Source organism: Bos grunniens, chromosome 7 (genome assembly GCF_055505025.1).
Source record: "Bos grunniens cultivar Pamir isolate PY7600 chromosome 7, Bosgru_T2T1.0, whole genome shotgun sequence".
Classification (NCBI taxonomy): Eukaryota; Metazoa; Chordata; class Mammalia; order Artiodactyla; family Bovidae; genus Bos; species Bos grunniens.
In genome coordinates this window covers 5,444,336-5,462,330 of record NC_141171.1, presented here as the reverse complement: position 1 = coordinate 5,462,330, position 17,995 = coordinate 5,444,336, and the positions used below count along the sequence as shown (strand labels likewise).

Genomic DNA, 17,995 nt, shown 5'->3' with positions numbered 1-17,995 from the left:
TTTCCACTGAACTTCTTTATTCATTCAATGAACACTCCCAGAGTTCTCTTTGTGCCCACCCCAGCCCAGCTCCCCAAGGAGCCTCCAGGTCAGAGGAGACAGAGCTGGATATAGATGTACCCCAGCCCTAGAGCTGGAAGTATAGGGCTGAATGGGAGTAGTGGGAGAATCCCAGGGAAGGCGGCAAGGAGGTGATAGCTGGGGTTTTGAGAGATGAATAAGAGTTGTCCAGGGAGGCGAAAGTGGCAGAAAAACCTTGCAGGCAGGTATGAAGGAGTGGTGGGGGCTGAGCCTGCACTAGATGCCTTCGCACAAACTTCCAGAAGTTGACTCTGTGGAGCCCAAGGGCCAACACTATTGCCCATTATACAGAGGGTGGCGCTGAAGCCAGAGAAAGGAAGCAACTCGCCCACCATCACACAGCAAGTAATTGGCAGAACTGTGGGCTCCAACACCCGTGCTCCTAACCCCTGTACTCAGCCTTTTCCCTTTGCTATTCCGTTTCCTCTGCCAAGAATGCCTTTACTTCCTTCAATTGATGAAAAGCTCCTGTTAGGCTCCATTGTTATCAACTGGATGATCCTCTGGTCCAGACAGAAAGGGCGCCAGTGTACAGAAGCCCTGGGACACTCAGGTTCAGAGGCGGGGACCTCAGCCTCTCCTGGTCTCTTACATGGTTCCAAACAGTCCCGCAGGCTCCCCCTCAAAGAGTGGATTTTCAGCCCGGACAGTTGCTCTTGTCCTTGGCTTCCTCCAGCTAAAGAGGGAGAAGGGAATAGAAGCCGGAGATGACATATTTAAAACTACATAAAGTCTCCTCTGAAAATGAGAACAGGAAGCTGCAGGCCAGACTCTGAGAGGCTGGGACAATGGAAGGGCCTTAAATGAGGTCCCTTGATTCTGGGGAGTGGATGGAGCTCATTAGACCCCATCATGACATCTGCCTTGAATCTTTCCAAGTTCAAAAAGCCGCAAGGTTGCTGTTGCCCTGCAAGCCAGGGTTGCTCCCCCAAGTGCAATGTCAGTTGCCCTATGAGGGGTCTCTGTGAGGCAGGAGGACCAGAGAGGAGCAGGGTCCTGCTCAAGGTCACACAGCAAGTCCATGGAGACCAGAACCTAGAGGTCCGTGTGCAGGAGATATGAAAAATGACAGAGAATGGTGCTCTCCCTCTAGACAAGCAGTGAAGATGAGAGTCTCATGCCTCTGGACACTATCCCCGGCTTCCACTCCACAGCGCATCTAGCTGGGGGCCCAGGGCACTGAATGATGGTCGGTCTTGAGGGTTAGGCGCCCAGCACAGCTTCATGAGCTCATGAACCTGAGGGGTGGAGAAGAGACAACAGGGTCACATGGGAGTGGTAGAAAGGACATGACTCCTGTTTGCAGTTTTAAAATATAAACTAGACTCCATCCCTCTCTTGCTCCAAAGCTTCCCATGGCTCCCTATGGGTCTTAGAAAAAGTCCTCCATCACCTCCTCTCGTGTTCCATGCAGCCACGTCTGCCCCCATCTCATTTTTCAAATACACTAAACTCATTTCCATCTCAGGGCCTTTGCACCTGTTCTGTACTCCACTGAAAATGCTCTCTCCCAGCTTTCCCCTTGGATGGTATCCTCTTCGTCCCTCAGGCACCACCTCCTCTAGGAAGCTGCTCCTGACTATACCTCCCTCATCTCTTTCTAATCATTGATCACCACCAGAATATTCTTGTTAGCTTCCGGTGGTTACAAGAAAGAGGGGTATTATCTGTTCTGACCTCCACTGGGTCCCCAGCACCCAGCACAAAGCCCAGCACACAGTCAGAGTTCAATAAATGTCTGTGGCCTGAGCAAATTAATTTGTGAGTGACCAACCACATGTCAGACACTTCCACAAAAGCTCTGATGAGAAACTGTAAGAATCATCATTTACTGAGCACCAACAGTATGCTAGGCTCTGAGATGAGCACTGGAGAGGTGTTAGCAAATTGGTCCTCCCCTACCCTATAAGGCATTGTTATTCCCATTTTGGAGATAGGTAAACTGAGGCTCTGAAAGTGTTTGTGCTTTACCATACAATGAGAGAGCAGCAAAGCAGAGGCCAGAAATCCCCTTCAGCCTCATTCCCTGATCCCTGCTCTCAACCAAGAGATATCCTCGGTGGAGAGTAATTCAGGGGGATCAGCAGGCTTGCCCAAGAGACACCGTGGTGAATCTACAAAGTGGGAAACCGAGGCAGGCCCTCCAGAGCTCACCTCACTAGGACAGGCGGGAGGTGCGGGCAGCCTCTGGCCCTCAGCCAGCAGCTCCAGGAGGCGGCAGAGGGCTGGAACATCTCTCTCACATCCCATCATCCGCAGGAACTCCTGGAGCCAAGGGGGAGGGCCCGAGGTGGGGGAGGAGCCATCCGGCATGGAGAGGGGAGGGGCCGCCCGTTATCGTGGGGGTCAGCCACAGTGAAGGGAGGAAGGAAATCACCCACCCGTGGTAAGGGAAGGAGGCGCTCCTACTGGGGAGGAGGAGTTATCTGTGATGGATGGGGAAGGGAGCTGCCTGTGTCTGGAGGGGAGGAGTGGGAGGTATCAGTCATAGTGAAAAGAGGTCCTCCTGGAGCATCTAAGGATGGGACCGGGTGACCCTCAGCACAGAGGACAGGGGTTGACCTGAGTGGGAAGAGGGTATGAGGAACCCAGGGATGCCAACTCACGGCTGAGGGGCTACAGTTCTTGTCACTGTAGGTGAAGAGCTCGTACAGGACGACCCCGAAGCTCCAGACATCCGACTGGCGCGAGAAGATGTTGTCCGAGAGGGACTCTGGGGCATACCTGGAGGGGGGCCCGGGAGGTCTTGGGATGCGACAGTAAGGCAGAGGACAGGAAAGGGCGCAGCCCTGGATTTGGGTAGCTGGTCCCGGTAGGTGACTATGAGAAAGTCAGTCCCAGCCAGTTCTGAGGTCTCAGTCCCTGGCTGTGGGATGGGAGATTGCTCCAAAGCTCTGAGGTGCCGGGGCAGGGCCGGGGCGGGGCCAGAGAGGGGCGGGCCTGAGCGGGGGTGGGGAGCAGGGCCAGGGAGGGACGGAGCCATAACCAGAAAAGGAGCGTGATGGGGAGGAGCCAGGGCTATGGGGGCGTGGCCACAGCGGGCCCCCTCCCCGCGGGAGGCGGGGTGGGAACCGAAAAGCGCGAGAGGCGGAGCTGCCTGGGTAGTACGGAGGAAGGGTGGGGCTGGGAGGAGGTCCCTACCAGAAGATGGGGCTCTGGCCTGGCTCGCGGACCACGTAGTACTCTTTGTCGAGAGGCAGCAGCTTGGCGAGGCCGAAGTCGGCGATCTTGACGTGCGTCTCGCTTTCCACCAGGATGTTCCGGGCTGCCAGGTCGCGGTGCAGGCAGCGGCAGGAGCCCAGGTACTCCATGCCCTACGGGAGGGCGTGGGGTGTGGACCCTCAGGATGACTCCGCAGGGGCCCCAAGTCTGACTTGGAATCCAGCAGCAGCCCCAACCCAGATCCCAGGCCTAACCCTACTGCTGACCCATCTTGCACTCCAGTCCTCACCTTCTTATTGTTTTGGACCTACTAGAAGTGTTAGCCGCTCAGTCGTGTCCGACTCTTTGCGACCCCATGGACTGTAGCCCACCAGGCTCCTCTGTCCATGGGATTCTCCAGGCAAGAATACTGGAGTGGGTGGCCATGCCCTCCTCCAGGGGATCTTCCCGACCCAGGGATGGAACCCAGGTCTCCTGCACTGCAGGCAGATTCTTTACCGTTTGAGCCACAAGAGAAGTCCCCGACCTTAGCCCTAACTCAACCGCATTTCCAACCTAACCTGGACCCCAAACTTCAACCCTCAGCCTTCCTGGCGAATCCATGCAGACCCCGCCCATCAAGCCAGCTCTGTGGACGCAGCAGGTCCATGGTCGTCCCGCTCTCCTCCGCCCCGCACCTTGCAGATCTGTGAGGCGTAGAGGAGCAGGCGGCCAGCGTCGAGGCGGGTGCGGTGCCGCTGCAGGAAGTCGCGCAGGCAGCCACTGGGCAGATACTCCATGACCAACCGCAGGCTCTGGCGGCCTAGGGGTGGCGGGGGAGGCAGGGAGGAGTCACCACAGGGCCTAACTTCCTCTCCTTCCCTTCCCCATTCTTCTTCCCCGATCAGAGTGGGACCTTGTGTCCCCTCTGGGCCTCAATATTTCTTTCTATAAAATGGGAACGGCCACAGTGACACGTATCGCTAATCTATTTGAGTACTTTCTATAATATACATTAATTCTTTTTAACTTCATAACGACCCGTTTTTTTCAGGTGGGAAAGCTGACGATGAGAAGGTAGTCTTAGGCTTCTCCAGTGGCTCCGCAGTAAAGAATCAGCCTGCAATGCAGGAGACTTGCAGGAGATACTGGTTTGATCCCTGAATGGGGAAGATCCCCTGGAGTAGGAAATGGCAACCCACTCGGGCATTCTTGCCTGGAGAGTCCCACGGACAGAGGAGCCTGGTGGGCTACAATCCAGGAGGGAGGTCACAAATGAGTGGGACAGGACTGAGTGACTAAACAACAAGGCAGATCTGGACAAACAAGATCAGTCAGTAGCGCCCCTGCTGCTGGTGTTCTCAGACCACCTACAATGGTCGTGCAGAAGGATGAGGGTGTGTAATTTGAAGAGCGGTTCACCTGGGCCATAGCTGACACCCCGGTACTTGACAATGAAGTCACTGTGGAGGGCTTTGAGGATCTGGATCTCCCGCTGGAAGTCCCTCTGCTGTTCTGGCCCACTATGCTGCAACTGCTTCACGGCCACCAGGGCCCCTGTGTTGTCGCCCAGCGGGTCGTAGCGGCACAGTTCCACGCTGCCAAAGTTGCCCTGGGGGACAATGGGGCTGGTGTTCACATGCATGAGTGCTCCCCCACCCACCCCAGCCTAACCCACCTCACCTTGCCCAGCTGTGAGATGTATTTGAGGTGTCTCTCTTCAAAGATGGTAGGGTCCTGGCAGGCGTAGAGCTGGGTACCATTCCAGAGCCCATCACGGGGCGCCAGGGTGCCAGGTGTGGGGTCTGAGAGGAGCTCATAATCTGGGGGGCACAGGCAGTGAGTGAGGAGTGTACTGGGCCCTGGGCCCCCACTCCTAAGCTAACTTGCTGTGTGACCTCCATCTTATGCTTACCCTCTCTGTGCATTATGGCAGGGCCACTGCAAGCCAAGAGGTACTTTGTAGGGCTGGGAAAAGGTGCCTCTTGGCAAAGGCAGCCCTCTTATGCAGTGCACATGCTGCACACAGACAGAAAGGCATTTCCCAGACTTCACTGCCATGGGGTGACAGGGGAGAGAGATGTACTGGAAGCTCCTTTAGACCTGGCCCATGAAAACCTAGCGTGGGACCCTCGATACTCTCTCTCCTGTTTGCAGAGGATCCAATAGGGGCCTAAGGCCATAGGATGGGTGGAACCACAAAGGGAGAGTTTCTTGCTGACTTGGACACCCTCACTGAATGAGAGCCAAACATTCATTGAATGTGGCTTTGAACTGAGGGGCTTGTTTGTTACAATAGCTGTTGAAGTTCATACTGACTGTTACAGTCATCAACCATTCCAACCTTGCCTGGCATGCAGGGCAGGCTCCACATACAAATCTCACTCTTCTCCTGGGTCCAATATGACATCCCAGCCCTGCCCACCCTGCCTGGCTCAAGTGGGCACCTGAAGTGATGAGGCTGTTCAGGTCACGGATGACAGCACGGAAAGAGGGCCTCTGGCCTGGCTCATAGGCCATGCACTGTTGGATCAGCAGGGCCAGCTCCATCCACTTAGGGGCAGGCAACTGCTGCCGTTCCTGGTAAAACTGGAGCTTCTAAAGGCAGGATGAAGGGCTGGTTACCCCCAGTTGAACCCTCAGAGGTACCCCCTAGACCCACCCATCCTCCCCAAGCTGGACTTCATTCTACCCTTCGGTCAAATGAGAGCTCTAGAAGCCAATGCTGGCGCTCTGACCTTGGCAGGCTCCAGGGTGCTGATGGGCACTGTGACACCACTGAACACCTCCCAGACTGTGGCTCCAAAGCCCCACTTGTCAGCTTCCAAGCCAAGTGTTCGGGCCTCCTGGAGACATTCAGGGGCCACCCAGGGGATCCTGTCAGTGAGCACTGGTGCAGGAGGCAAGGATGGGATCAGGGATCCGCTTTCTTGCCCCACTAGGTCCCTCCCTCCTTCACCCCTCAGCACTTACTCTCCAGGCTTAGCACAGTGGGGCTGACACCCGGGTCACTCAGCTTGATGAAAGGCAGGTTCCCATCAGTCCCCTCACGAGCCAAGAGCACCTTCCGGGCTGAGACATTGCCATGAGGGAGACCTTTGTCTTCCTAAGTGGACCAAGCACAGGGAAATGCCGGGGGTGGGGGGGGGATGAATGAATATGCTGGTTGGCGAACTCCTACACATCCTTCAAAGCCCACCTGGTACTGCTCAGACCATACTTCAACATCTTTCCTACACTACTGGCAATACACCTCCTGTGTCCCTCCTCTTCTTAAACAATGCTCCTTCATCCCATGGCTCCTTACTCCCTTCAGGATAAAGTCAAAGGTCCTCAGACTGGCACTCAAGGCCCTTCGAAATCTAACTCTTGGTCACTCTTCCCATGGGCTTCTCTCTCCCACATCTCCACTATGGTCTCCTGCCAGGTGAACAGACCTGATACACTCCTGGACAAGCAACACATCTAAGCTGAAGCCTTTGCCCAGGCTTTTCTCTCAGCCTGACATGCCCTCCTTCCTTTTTTTCCTTAATGAACTTCTACTCAGTCTCCAAGGCCCCAACTTTAATGTTCTTTCTTCTGGGGAAGCTGGCCAGTCCCCTCAACTTCCATGAATGGTCAGCTGTCTCCTTCTGCTCTTACACCTCTGAGCCTGTATGTATGCTGTTCCCTCAGTCTCAAATGCCCTCCACTTGCCCTCCACCCTTGCCAAACTCCTATCCATACGACAGAGCCCACTCTCAAAGCCCCGTCCACTCTGTGAATGGAGGATGGAGCAGGCAGAGGAGCACTCACCAGATAGTTGAGGGCATAGGCCAGCTGTTTGATCACCTGTAGCTTCCAGCTGGCTGGCACTAGGTGGCCACACTTGCGTAGATATGTGTCCAGTGCTCCCAGGCGTACAAATTCCTGAACCATGATACCTGATGGAAGTAGGAAGGGGCAGGGTTGGGAGGTAGGACTGTATTGTATTCAACAGGCTCTGCCCCCAACCCCACCTTCAAGGGTCGCTTGAACTCTCAGCTCTGACTTTTCCCTCCCCTATTCCTCCATCCTTACCCTATTCACCTCTCTGCTTCCCTACTTCCCATCTCAGAACCATTTGCCTGTAATGCCTAGAAGGTGTTGCACTCTCTCCATGACTCACTCCCAACCCTTTGCAAGTTCTGTGTTTCTGACTGGAACACCCCTCTTCTCTTACTTCCCTAATGTCTATTTATTCTTGCCTTTCCAGCTTAGAATGTATCCTTACCTACTCAGAATCACTGCTTGACCTCCAAGTGGGTTAGCAGCCTCTGATCACCCACAATGACCTGTGCTGCCCTGCCACACCCAATCATTTATCATCCTGCTCAGCCTGTCATGTTCTATGCTATGCACCCAGCTCCTGGCACATGTTGGGCTCCCAATAAACAGCTGCTGAGCTGAACTGATGGAAACAAGGCTTGGAGAGGGAGCATGGACCTTGCAAAGCTGTAGAGATGGTACACAATAGATCAGAACCCAGGTCTGCCTGACTTGAGATAATTCTGGGGGCTTAAGTATTGGGGGGAGCCAGGAGCTGCTTATTCAAAGAGTGATGATGGAGGTACATGAGTACAAGATGATAGACCCTGGTGGAATGGAGCCCCAGCCAGGGCAGGCTCTGATTGTGTACTGCTATTGCTGCTGTAGGTGGGCCCAGTGAGGCAGGGCAGAGATGGGGAGTGTCTCTCACTGTCTCCAGCCATGCACACGCCGTGGAGCAATACGAGATGCTGGTATGACACTTGGCTCATCAAGCTCGCTGCTTCCAGGAATGACTGAGGGGGGGAGAATGGAGAGAACATGTATGGATTTCTTCCACTCCTGGGTCAGATCAATGAACCCCAAACTTGCTGCTCACAAACTTGCCTCAGGAGACCTGGCCGCCAGCTTCCTTTGGCCTTGGAGTCCACCATTAATGCACACAGCACTCTGTGTCGTGATTTTTTTGATGGAGGCAGGAAGTCCCCACTGTAGTCTACCTTGAGTCACTCACCTTTTGGCTCAAACCTTCCTCTGTGTTGCCCAGCCCCTGAAGATGCCTCCGTCTGCATCGTTCCTCTCTTCTCCTTTGCTCATTCCTCTCTGACCCACTGTTCTCCTTGCTATTCCTTAAACATGCCAGACTTGGCCCTGCCTCAGGACCTTTGCACTGGCTGTTCCCTCTGTCTGGTATACTCTGCCTGTTTGCATCTGAATTCCCCACCCTTCTATATTTCATGGAGACGCTGTGGCTACATTTCTGTTATTTTAAGACCTTGTGTGTATTCTCTTTGTTTTGGTTTTGGGTTTCTTTTCTGTTTTGTTTTTTTTTTTGGCTGCACTGCAGCATGCAGGATCTTCCCCAACCAGAGATCGAACCTGCACCTGCTGCTGTGGGAGCATGGAGTTTTAACCACTGGACCACCAGGGAAGTCCGACCCTGTGTGTTTTTAAATTTCTATGAATCCAAAACCCCCTCTCCAGCTAGGCCCTAACCCAGAAGGTTTGGTTCAACCCTGCTCACCTCCATGCAATTCTTGTGTTTGGCATCCATCACTTTGAGCAGTACCTCTGTCTCTCGGGCCTCCCCATCCACAATCTCATGGTGACAGCCCCGATAAATCTTGGTGAAGGACCCATGACCTAGGTTCTCATGCTGGAGAGTGAGGAGGCAACATGAAAGGCCAGTAACAGGGCTCCCATGGGACCCTGTCCCTTAGCCCTGGCCCAAGCAAGGCACAGGTAATGGATCAATTTTACAGATGATGAAACAGAGACACAAAGAGGTTATATCACACGACTGAGGCCACACAGCAGAGATGGATGCACACCTGGTCTCTGGATCCCACCTGAAGTATGTTTCCCCCATTTCCTGGGGCCCCTTACCCACTGCAGGCTGTCAGCAGGGATCTTGTGAAACGTCATCTGACTCAGCTGGCACTGGAATTGGGGCTGAACAGGGGATGATGTGGGTGGGTTGCAGCCTCTCCGGACCACAATCAGATTGGACTTTTCTATGGGGAGTGGAAGGAGGAAGAAAACTAGAGGTCAAAGGTGAAAGGTCCTCAAAGGATTGGTCACTCCCTGTCTCAGTGTGGGGACATCCTTGGTGGCTCAGATGATAAAGAATCTGCCTGCAGTGAGGGAGATCTGGGTTTGATCTCTGGGTCAGAAAGATCCCCTGGAGAAGGGAATGGCAACCCATTCCGGTATTCTTGCCTGGAGAGTGGACAGGGGAGCCTGGTGGGCTACAGTCCTCGGAGTCACTAAGAGCCAGACCGAGGCACAAAGAGCCACAAGTGAGTGACAAATGCTAAACTGTCTCAGCGTGGGGTCTTCTGCAGAAGCCAGGACTAAGATGAGGGTTCAGGGCACACGGCTTATTTGAAAGGAAACTCCAGGAAGTCCCAGTGAGGGGAGGGAGAGTGAGAACAAGATGGAAGGAACCCTGCAAATGCTGTGGGCAGCCTGGTCTCAAGTCCTACTAGGGATTCTGGGAAAATCTGGAGAACTCACATCTCAAAGCTGTCTCATCCCAGGGGTCTGTCTGAGAGCAAAATTCACCCAGAGCAAGAGGCAAGAGATGAACAGAGGCTAAGTGCTAGTAACATCACTCAGATCCAGCTGTGCCTGGATTCAGCCATCCCTGGAAGCAGCCTGTATCCCACAAGCCCTAGATCACCTTTTTTCCCTCCTAGACTACTTTGACCAGCAGTCTTTGTCACTTGCCACTCAAGAGCTGGAACAGATACAGAAAGGCAGGGTCCCAGATTGCCTATTCAGCTTGGGGGAGAAAGCAGGCTCACCTTTAGGTCTGGGGTTGCAGCAGAAGGTGAGGTACAGCTCAACCCCATCCACGTGCAACCCACCATTCCAACAGGCTGCCAGGAGCTCTCGAAGACTGCTGTGGGAACGGCCAAGGCCAGCCAGGGAGAAGGTTCCTGTGGGGTCGCACCGGATGAGGCAGCCCTTATAATCCGGCCCCAGGGGGGTCTGCAAAGAGGAGTGAGTGGTTTCTGAGTGGAAGTGGGAGGCACTCTTCTCCTCAAATCTCCAAGTTTTTGCATATTCTATTCCCTCCACTGGGAATGCCTTTTCCCTCCCCTTCTTCAGGAAGCCATGCTGACTCATATTTCAGTTCTCAGCTCAAATATCATCTCCTCCAGGAAGCCCTCCTTGCCCTCCTGGCCCCTGGAGGTAGACTGACCAGGACACAAACAGTTAGGAGGTAGCTGTCGAAATCCTGGGGACTGCGGCGGAGGACGTAGGAGCCGGGAAGTGAGCCCCCAGTCTTGAGTTTGTTGATGGCAAAATCCAGGCTGTGGGGAAAGGTGGAAGAGAACTGAGAGTCGAAGATGGTGAGAAACCATCTAGGAGGCAGAGAAACCAAACTAAACCTGAGCTCTAATCTTGGTTTCTCTGAAGCCCTGGGAACCTCACCAGGTAACATTCCCTCACTCCCTCCCATTTGTAAAATGAACCGAAAGCTGGGCTTCTGCCTAGGGGATTAAAGAGGAAACCGCAGGTGAAACTCCACACCTGGGCACCTCGAGCAGCCCCAGGAAATGGCTCTGGGGCCTCAAGGAGCCAACAGGAGGGAAGCGGCTGAAGTGAAACTGCAGACTCACTGAGCGCCAGCTATGCACCTGGTGCTGTTGAAGGGCTCCTGAGAGGCAAGGGCACCGAGGCACCGAGAAAGGGAGTGCCAGAGATTCGGTCTCCAGTGAGTCCTTACGTGATAGGGCCATGGCACTGCTCAGCCACCTCCTCCAGCAGCCGCGGTGGCGCCACCTCCTTGCAGAAGTAGTGCCTCGAGTCCGTGGTCAGCCGGAAGTAGCCATCCACGAGCGCCACGAAGGACAACGCTGCGGGAAGCCCCGGGAACTCGGCCTCCTGTGAGGACCGGTGTCAGGGCCCGCCGCGGTCCGAGGGTGACAATCCTGCGTCCCCGCCGTCAGGGACGGGGAAGGCAGGAGGGGAGGGGGTTCCAGCACCCACCAGGATCTGATTGTCTGTCCTGGTGATGGTGACCAGGCGGTGCTCGGCAGCCGGGCCAATGCACGGCGCCTGCTTGATGCTGATATCCACGATTTCTGGAAAGTCGCAGAAGGGCTGGAGGACCTGTGAAGAAGGGGGAGGGCTGAAGCTGGGGATCCCGCCCCCTCCGCGCCCCAAGTCCTTTTTTGGAAGCCAGGACCCCACCAGTCCACACTCACGAGACCCTCTCCTCCCAGCCTCACAGAGTCCCATCCCTCTCCCGTCGAGCCCCCACCAAGCCCCGCCTCCTTCTGCCACACCACCCCTCTCAACTCCCTCCCCTGCTCATCCCAAATATCCGCCCCCTCACCTCTGCCAAACCCCGAGTCCTTCTCTCGGCCGGTCCCCGACCCCGCCCCGAGTCCCTCCCTCACTTAACTCCACTTTATCTCCTGGTGTCTCTTAGTCCAGTTCGGAGCCTCACCCACCCCGAGTCCTGCCTCTTCGCTCCACCTGCTGTTAGCCCCATTCTGAGCCCCGCACGCCCTACTAAACCCTCCCTCTACGTCCCGCCCTTTTCATCTCCGCTTCCTCGCTCAGCCCTACCCACACCTCACTCAGCTGGGGGCTAGCCCCTCCGTCCCAAGCCCCCTCACTGCCCCTCCTCTCCCTCGGCCCCGCCCCCAGTCCCCGCCCACGACCCTGCCCCTCCCCCTGGCCCCGCCACACACCTCGTGTTCTCCTGGGCTCCAGGCGATGCCACTGCCACCAGCCACACGGAGCAGCCCCGGCGTATCCTGACCACCAGCAGCGCCGGGGAGACCCACGCGGAAGGTCTCGGCAGCCCTGTCTGGATCCAGCCTCTCGAGGTCCATGATGTACTTGACCATGAGCGAGTGCCTGTCAGCCTGGCAGGTCGCCACGCCGCGCAAGGCCCGGCACACTGTCCTTCGGATGCGCCTCCGAGTCACGAAGCTCAAACCCTGGATCAGGTCGCGTAGGCCAGGGGGCAGGCAGACCTTGTAGCTGCAAGTGGGAGGAGTAGGGCCCTCAGTATGGGGCGGGGTCTCCGCCAGGGAGGACCGAGGCGGCACATCAACCCAGCCTCTAGGTGAAGGGTTGGAGTGTGGCCTCAGTAGGGGGCCACACAACACACACAGAAACACACTCGGGGACAGGCGTGGGAGTAGGGAGGGCCTCCATGGGAAGGGCCATTGGGGTCCATGAGGCAGACAGGGACATAGTCCTTTTAGCTACCTGAGGTCTGGCTATGGAGTCTCAGGGGGGCTGGGTTCAAGGAGAGGGGTTGGGTCCCATGAACACACTGTAGGCTTGTAGGTGGGGAGCCGGACTCATGATGCCCTGGTGGAGCCATGTTGGCTCGCTCCCAGGTAGAGGCTGGGCGCCACAGCCTGGAAGCCCTCACCTGACCGTCTTCAGCAACTCCTCGGGCCGCTGAGCCTGCTCGAGGGCCATCCGGGCCAGGTCCAGAACAGCCAAGCTGAGACACTCACCCTGTTCCTTGAGGCTGAGGCCTACCCGGAGGCGGCCGCTCACCAGGTCATGGCGGTGCTAGGAGCCGGTCACAGCCCAACCATAAGCCCTGATGTCGTCAATAGACCCCCATCCCTGGCTGAACTTCACCCTGGGGCTGCCACTCTGAGCCCCGCCCACCCAACTAGCCCCTCCCTCTTCATACCGCCCAATTCATTCCCACCTCCTCCCTCAGCTCTACTTATAGGAGAGTCAGCCAAGGCTGCCCAAACATGAGCCCTGACATTGCCCTGGCTACCCCCACCCCCGAGCTGATCCCCATGCAGACACCTACCTGAGCAAAGAGGTGCTCCAGGACTGGCAGATCCAAGATGGCGCTGGTCAAGTCCTTTCGTAGCCCAAATCGGTGGCACTTCTCTAGTCCAAACCAGTTAGGGAAGTAAAAGCTGTGGGGGAGGGGAGAACCCTGGAGTAGGGGATATGATGAGGAGGGGACTGTGCCAAGACCTCACACAGTCCAGGTTATATCCTTGACTTGCTGTGTGATGTTGGACAAGTGAACCACCCTCTCTGACATTAGTCTTCTCATCTGTGAAATGAGCAGTGCTCATGCCCTCCCTTGGGGCACCGACCAGGAGGTGCAGGGAGATGATGATCCAAGGGTTACTGTGGTTTTAAACTCCCATTTCCCAAGCCCTCAGCAAAAGGCATGCCCTCCCGGGATCATTTAACCCACATTTGGAGGGCGGGGGCGAGGGGGAGACACTTCCTACCGGAGCCTGTAGACGAGGACCTGGGTACCCGTGTCCTCCACGGAGAAGATGTGGCTCGGGGGGAACCAGCAGGACAGGTCTTCCAAAGCCAGAGCAAAGAGGGAGTGGTACACGGGCAGGATGCCTGAGGGGACGGTCATATCAGTTCCCTCTCAAATCTCCCCACCTGCCCCCTGTAGGGCTGCCTTGTTATCCTCATGCAGCCCCACAGGCTCTTTCTCACCTTCAGCTCTGACATCATGTCCCACCCCTGCTGGCACCCATTCCAGGGCTCCTCAGTGCCCTGAGGAGAAAAGCCATGGACTCAGCCTGCTTCTCAGGGCTCCCTGCCTCTCTCTCCAGAGCATCTCTTTCTACCTAACAGCTTACCTCGAGGGATGACCATCTGTTTCTTCTCATAGACTATCATGCCTCTGAGTCTATGCACATGCTGATCCCTATGCAACCTCCTCCCTTACCAAACTCCTACTCATCCCTCAAATCCCCAGATCCAGTGCTGACTCTGCTTGACAGCTATTCCAGCTCCCAATCTGTGTTCCACACAACCCTAACGCTTCTTCTGACCACGCCTTCTAGGGACTCACTTACCACTGGCCTTAGCAGCGCAAACACACAGGTCTTCAGCTGAGTGGTCCCCAAAGGAGAAGGACAGGCACTGTGGGGGTCCAGGGCCCCGAGGGGGCAGCAGCACATGCAGGGCACCAGCCTCTGAAGAGGAGAGGCTGCAGGAGCGCTGAGAAATCAGGGGTGTCTCCTCACTTGGAGGTGCCATGAGTGCAGCCTGCCTGAACACAGAAAAAGGTAGCCCCTCAGTTGTGATCACAGGACAAGGTTGCAGATCTTCTGAGGTAGGAGTTGGGGGGGGGGGTGAAAGAAATATGACTGAGTGAGGCAGGGATGAAGCCGGAGAAATAAGGAGGAGAGAGGGACAGAAAGAGAAGGGCAGACATGGACAAAGGCAGGGAGAGGGAACTGAGTGTGCAAGGTGGGTGAGGAGCCATACCACTCCCAGTGAGGGCTGTGCTGGGAAGCTGGAAGACATTCACACAAATTTGTGTGTGAATTCACACACTTCAGACTCTTGGTGCCCAGGGCAAACACCTCTAGTCAACCTCCAGCCTCCACACGCACCCACTCTCCAATCCCTTCTCCAGACAGGCATGATCAATCAATCACAGATATAGGGATTTGCTAACCAGCAAGCAGATAGTTATTGGCCTGTGCAAGTGTGCATACTCAGTTGTGACTGATTCTTTGCGACCCCGTGAACTGTAGCCCTCCAAGCTCTTCTGTCCATGGGATTCTTCAGGCAAGAATACTGGAGTGGGTTGTCATTCCCTCCTCCTGGGGATATTCCTGGCCTGGGGATCCAACTCAGGACTCCTGCGGCTCCTGCACTGCCCAGCGCCACCTATGAAGCCCAGTGGCCTGTGCACATGGGTGTTTGAGAAGATAGAAGAGGCCACCCCTCCTTGTGAAGCTGGAGGATTCTAGCACTTCTGAGGCTGGGGAAAGAAGCTTTAGCAGCTGGTTTGGCACCCTACTCCAGTACTCTTGCCTGGAAATTCCCATGGATGGAGGAGCCTGGTGGGCTGCAGCCCATGGGGTCGCTAAGAGTCGGACACGACTGAGCGACTTGACTTTCACTTTTCACTTTCATGCATTGGAGAAGGAAATGGCAACCCACTCCAGTGTTCTGGCCTGGAGAATCACAGGGACGGGGGAGCCTGGTGGGCTGCCGTCTGTGGGGTCGCACAGAGTCGGACACGACTGATGCGACTTAGCGGCATCAGTAATGCATCCCTCGGGGGCTGATCCAGACATCAGACTTAGTCATCATCAGATTCAATCAACAGAGATCTCTGCCTCTGTCTCCCCTGATCCCTGCATCTCTGTTCCATTAGTTCCCCAGAGTAGGAAGTCCTCCCTGGGTTAGGTCCAGGAGGAAACCACCAACATTATTTCCAGGAGTTCTACACCAGCCACCTTCCAGATCTCTCTCACCGTGGGGGACCCAGAGCTCAGGACCCTGGGTTGGGTAGAGGAAGGAATTGGGTTTCACATGCCAGAGGAAAAGAAGGAAGATGAAGAAGATTTACTTAAATTGACACAAATGAAGATGATACAAAGAGAATATTGGATAAAAACTATGTTCCAGGGACTTCCCTGGCCGTCCAGTGGTGAAGACTGTGCTTCCAATGCAGGGGATGTGGGTTTGATCCCTGGTGGGAGAACTAAGATTCCACATGCCACTGGATATGGCCAAAAAATGTAAAACAAAAAACAAACAACAACAAAACTATGTTCCAAAATAATAGTGGGCGGGGGCAGAGAGTGTAAATGAGATTTTAACACACTCAGAATATAAGCCTGAGACTGAGGATCCGTGAAAACTTCAGGCTATGGGTTCAAATCCCAGCCCCACCATATCCTGGCTTTGTGACTCCAGCAGGGCTCGCACAGTTGGGACACAGTTTTCTCGGCTATGAAGTGCACTGACTCCCACCTGCTTCAGTGAGGTAGTTTACGGAGTCCAGTCCGACCTGTCAACACGTTTAAAAGTGAGAGTGTTGGCCATTCAGTTGTCTGACTCTCACAACCCCATGGACTGTAACCCACCAGGCTCCTCAGTCCATGGAATTCTCCAGCAAAAATACTGGAGTGGGTAGCCATTCCCTTCTCCAGGGGAATCTTCCAAACCCAAGGATTGAACCCAGTTCTCCTGCATTGCAGGAAGATTCTTTACCTTCTGAGCCATCAGGAAAGCCCATCAACACATTTAATCCCCACTAAATGATACAAACCCTTGGTGACATGCTCAGCAAGCACTTGACAAATGTCAGGCAAACCAAATGGGAAGGTCCCTTAGGACAGTGGTTTGAGGCTTACCGTCAGGGAGGTAGAACCTAGGGGAGAGAAAACTTTCCCCTAGGGACACTCCAGTGTTACCAGCTCCTAGACCAGGAATTGGAACTTTCCCCACCCCACCCCGCTGTGTCACTTCTCACAGAGATGCCCAAAACCTTATTTCAAACAGTCGCCCTGATCTTTGCATCTTTACGTAAATGTTACAGCGCAGTGTCTTTTGTTTAAAATAAATCTTAAAAAAAAAAAAGAAAAAACCACCATGATTTTTAAAATATCGAAAGTAAAAATAGAAAGTCTGTTTGGTGCCCAGAGAAACGTCCCTGTTTTAACATCAAAAGTTCCACATGCCCAGAAGGGAAGGTTGGTTGGTCACCCAGTGCTCGGGCCTGGGAACTGGGAGTGTAGGAGGCGCGAAATGTGTCCCCAGAGGGTGGAGCCCTGGGCGCATGCGCAAGGATTCCTTCAGGTCCGGGATGCTGGGAATTCAAGGCCTCGGCCTCGTGTGCGGGACAAAGTTGAGGCCCAGAGGGGAAGCGCTTTGCCAGAGGCCGCACCGCCAGCTGTCCCAGCTTATGTCAGACGGCTTTTCTCTGAGACCTAGAACGCAAACTTGCCTTTGTTCCCAGCGGCGGCCGTCCTGTCCCCAGCAGCGGCCGTCCACACAGTCTTCCCCCACCCCCACCTCCGACCAGAGCCAAGTGGCTCTACCAGCTCTTACCTGGAGGTGAGGGCCCTGGGCTGGCGACGGGAGGGCAGAGCCGGGCAGCAGCGGGAGGAAAGTCCCACTTGCTCCTTCCTGTGTGGGCCCCTCAGCTTCCTGAGCTGCTGTCACTTACCGAAAGTCATGGCCATGTGGGGGCCGGGGACGGGGAGGGGCAGAAAGTTCCGGAAGCCTCTGCAGCAGCAGTCCTGCTCAGGCTGCTGAAGACCCTGCTGAAGACCCTGGAACTCAGGGAAGGAGTGACAGCGGAGAGAAGGGCCCAGGTTACCCTGAGGGGTCTCAGCAGGCTCCAGGACTCAGTCTCCGTGGGGCCCTGGCAACAGTCTGGCTTCCTCCGGCCTCAGTTTACCCATTTGTGGCGTGTGTGCGTGTGTTGGGCACCTAGAGGAACTGATTTCACACCTAAGGAAGGGAACTGGGCTGGATCTGCCCAGGAAGGAGGCAGGGAAGTAGCCCCAAACAAAAGTGAAGTTCTCCTTTACAGTATTTTTCCAATGAGGCCCTGGAAGGTATGGCGGTCCCTTTTTGTGCTCCATGCCCCAAGCCCAGACCTAGAATCTGTGAAAACCAGACAGACTGGGTCACCTCACTGTCTTGTCTGGCAGGGAGGCAATTAATCATTATGGATAACCAAGAAAACCAAGATGATGGGACAGGCACAGACTGAGGCTGAAGGGAGGGGATGAGGGGCAGGGAGCTTGGGGGATGGAGGAGGCGCGTTCTGTGTAAAGGACATGATGGATCAAGCAGGGATTTGAAGCAAGACAAAAATGACTCCTGATGAACACCATAGGGGCAAAGACCCAGAGGTGAGAGTGAGTAGAGCTATTTAAGGCTCAGAGGGCTTGACTGGCTGCAGTGGGGAGGGAGGGGGATGGTTTGGCAGTCAGCAGGAGCCAGCTCACAGAGCCAGGTCTGCTTGAGGTTTTTTAAC

General features: G+C 55.2%; 1 protein-coding gene and 1 long non-coding RNA gene across 9 annotated transcripts; one reads left to right on the top strand and one right to left on the bottom strand.

Moving 5' to 3' along the window:
- Positions 1-17,463, bottom strand: JAK3 (Janus kinase 3). 8 transcript variants are annotated; one of them, XR_015166486.1, is made up of 24 exons: positions 17,059-17,463; positions 14,061-14,257; positions 13,473-13,596; positions 13,034-13,145; positions 12,632-12,777; positions 11,937-12,231; positions 11,227-11,349; positions 10,964-11,121; positions 10,436-10,547; positions 10,035-10,221; positions 9,115-9,242; positions 8,753-8,884; positions 7,940-8,024; positions 7,018-7,145; positions 6,196-6,328; positions 5,961-6,112; positions 5,670-5,820; positions 4,906-5,045; positions 4,645-4,834; positions 3,533-4,045; positions 3,223-3,395; positions 2,688-2,805; positions 2,236-2,346; positions 1-1,319 (listed from the first exon to the last, which is right to left on the bottom strand). XR_015166486.1 is itself a non-coding variant. In XM_086408454.1 (24 exons), the coding sequence occupies exons 2-24, from the start codon at positions 14,242-14,244 to the stop codon at positions 1,212-1,214; spliced, it is 3,315 nt and encodes a 1,104-aa protein (XP_086264580.1). In that variant the 5' UTR covers positions 14,245-14,257; positions 17,059-17,463; the 3' UTR covers positions 1-1,211. The 8 variants fall into 8 exon arrangements, 6 of the variants coding, with proteins under 6 accessions (XP_086264580.1, XP_086264581.1, XP_086264584.1 ...); XR_015166487.1 differs by having other exon boundaries at positions 3,804-4,045; XM_086408454.1 differs by having other exon boundaries at positions 3,921-4,045.
- Positions 3,224-4,196, top strand: LOC147368128 (uncharacterized). The gene is made up of 2 exons (XR_015166506.1): positions 3,224-3,383; positions 3,829-4,196. It is a non-coding gene; the product is annotated as an uncharacterized LOC147368128 (long non-coding RNA).
- Positions 17,464-17,995: the final 532 nt, after the last annotated feature.

Bases quoted from the DNA above. Each gene is read 5' to 3' on its own strand.
- JAK3 (XM_086408454.1), bottom strand. From the start codon at position 14,244: ATGGCACCTCCAAGTGAGGAGACACCCCTGATTTCTCAGCGCTCCTGC. The intron at 12,232-12,631 runs GTGAGGGCTTCC...TCCCACTTGCAG, and splicing joins GAGTTGCTGAAGACGGTCAG to CTACAAGGTCTGCCTGCCCC. The intron at 5,046-5,669 runs GTGCCCACTTGA...TGTGCCCCCCAG, and splicing joins GAACAGCCTCATCACTTCAG to ATTATGAGCTCCTCTCAGAC.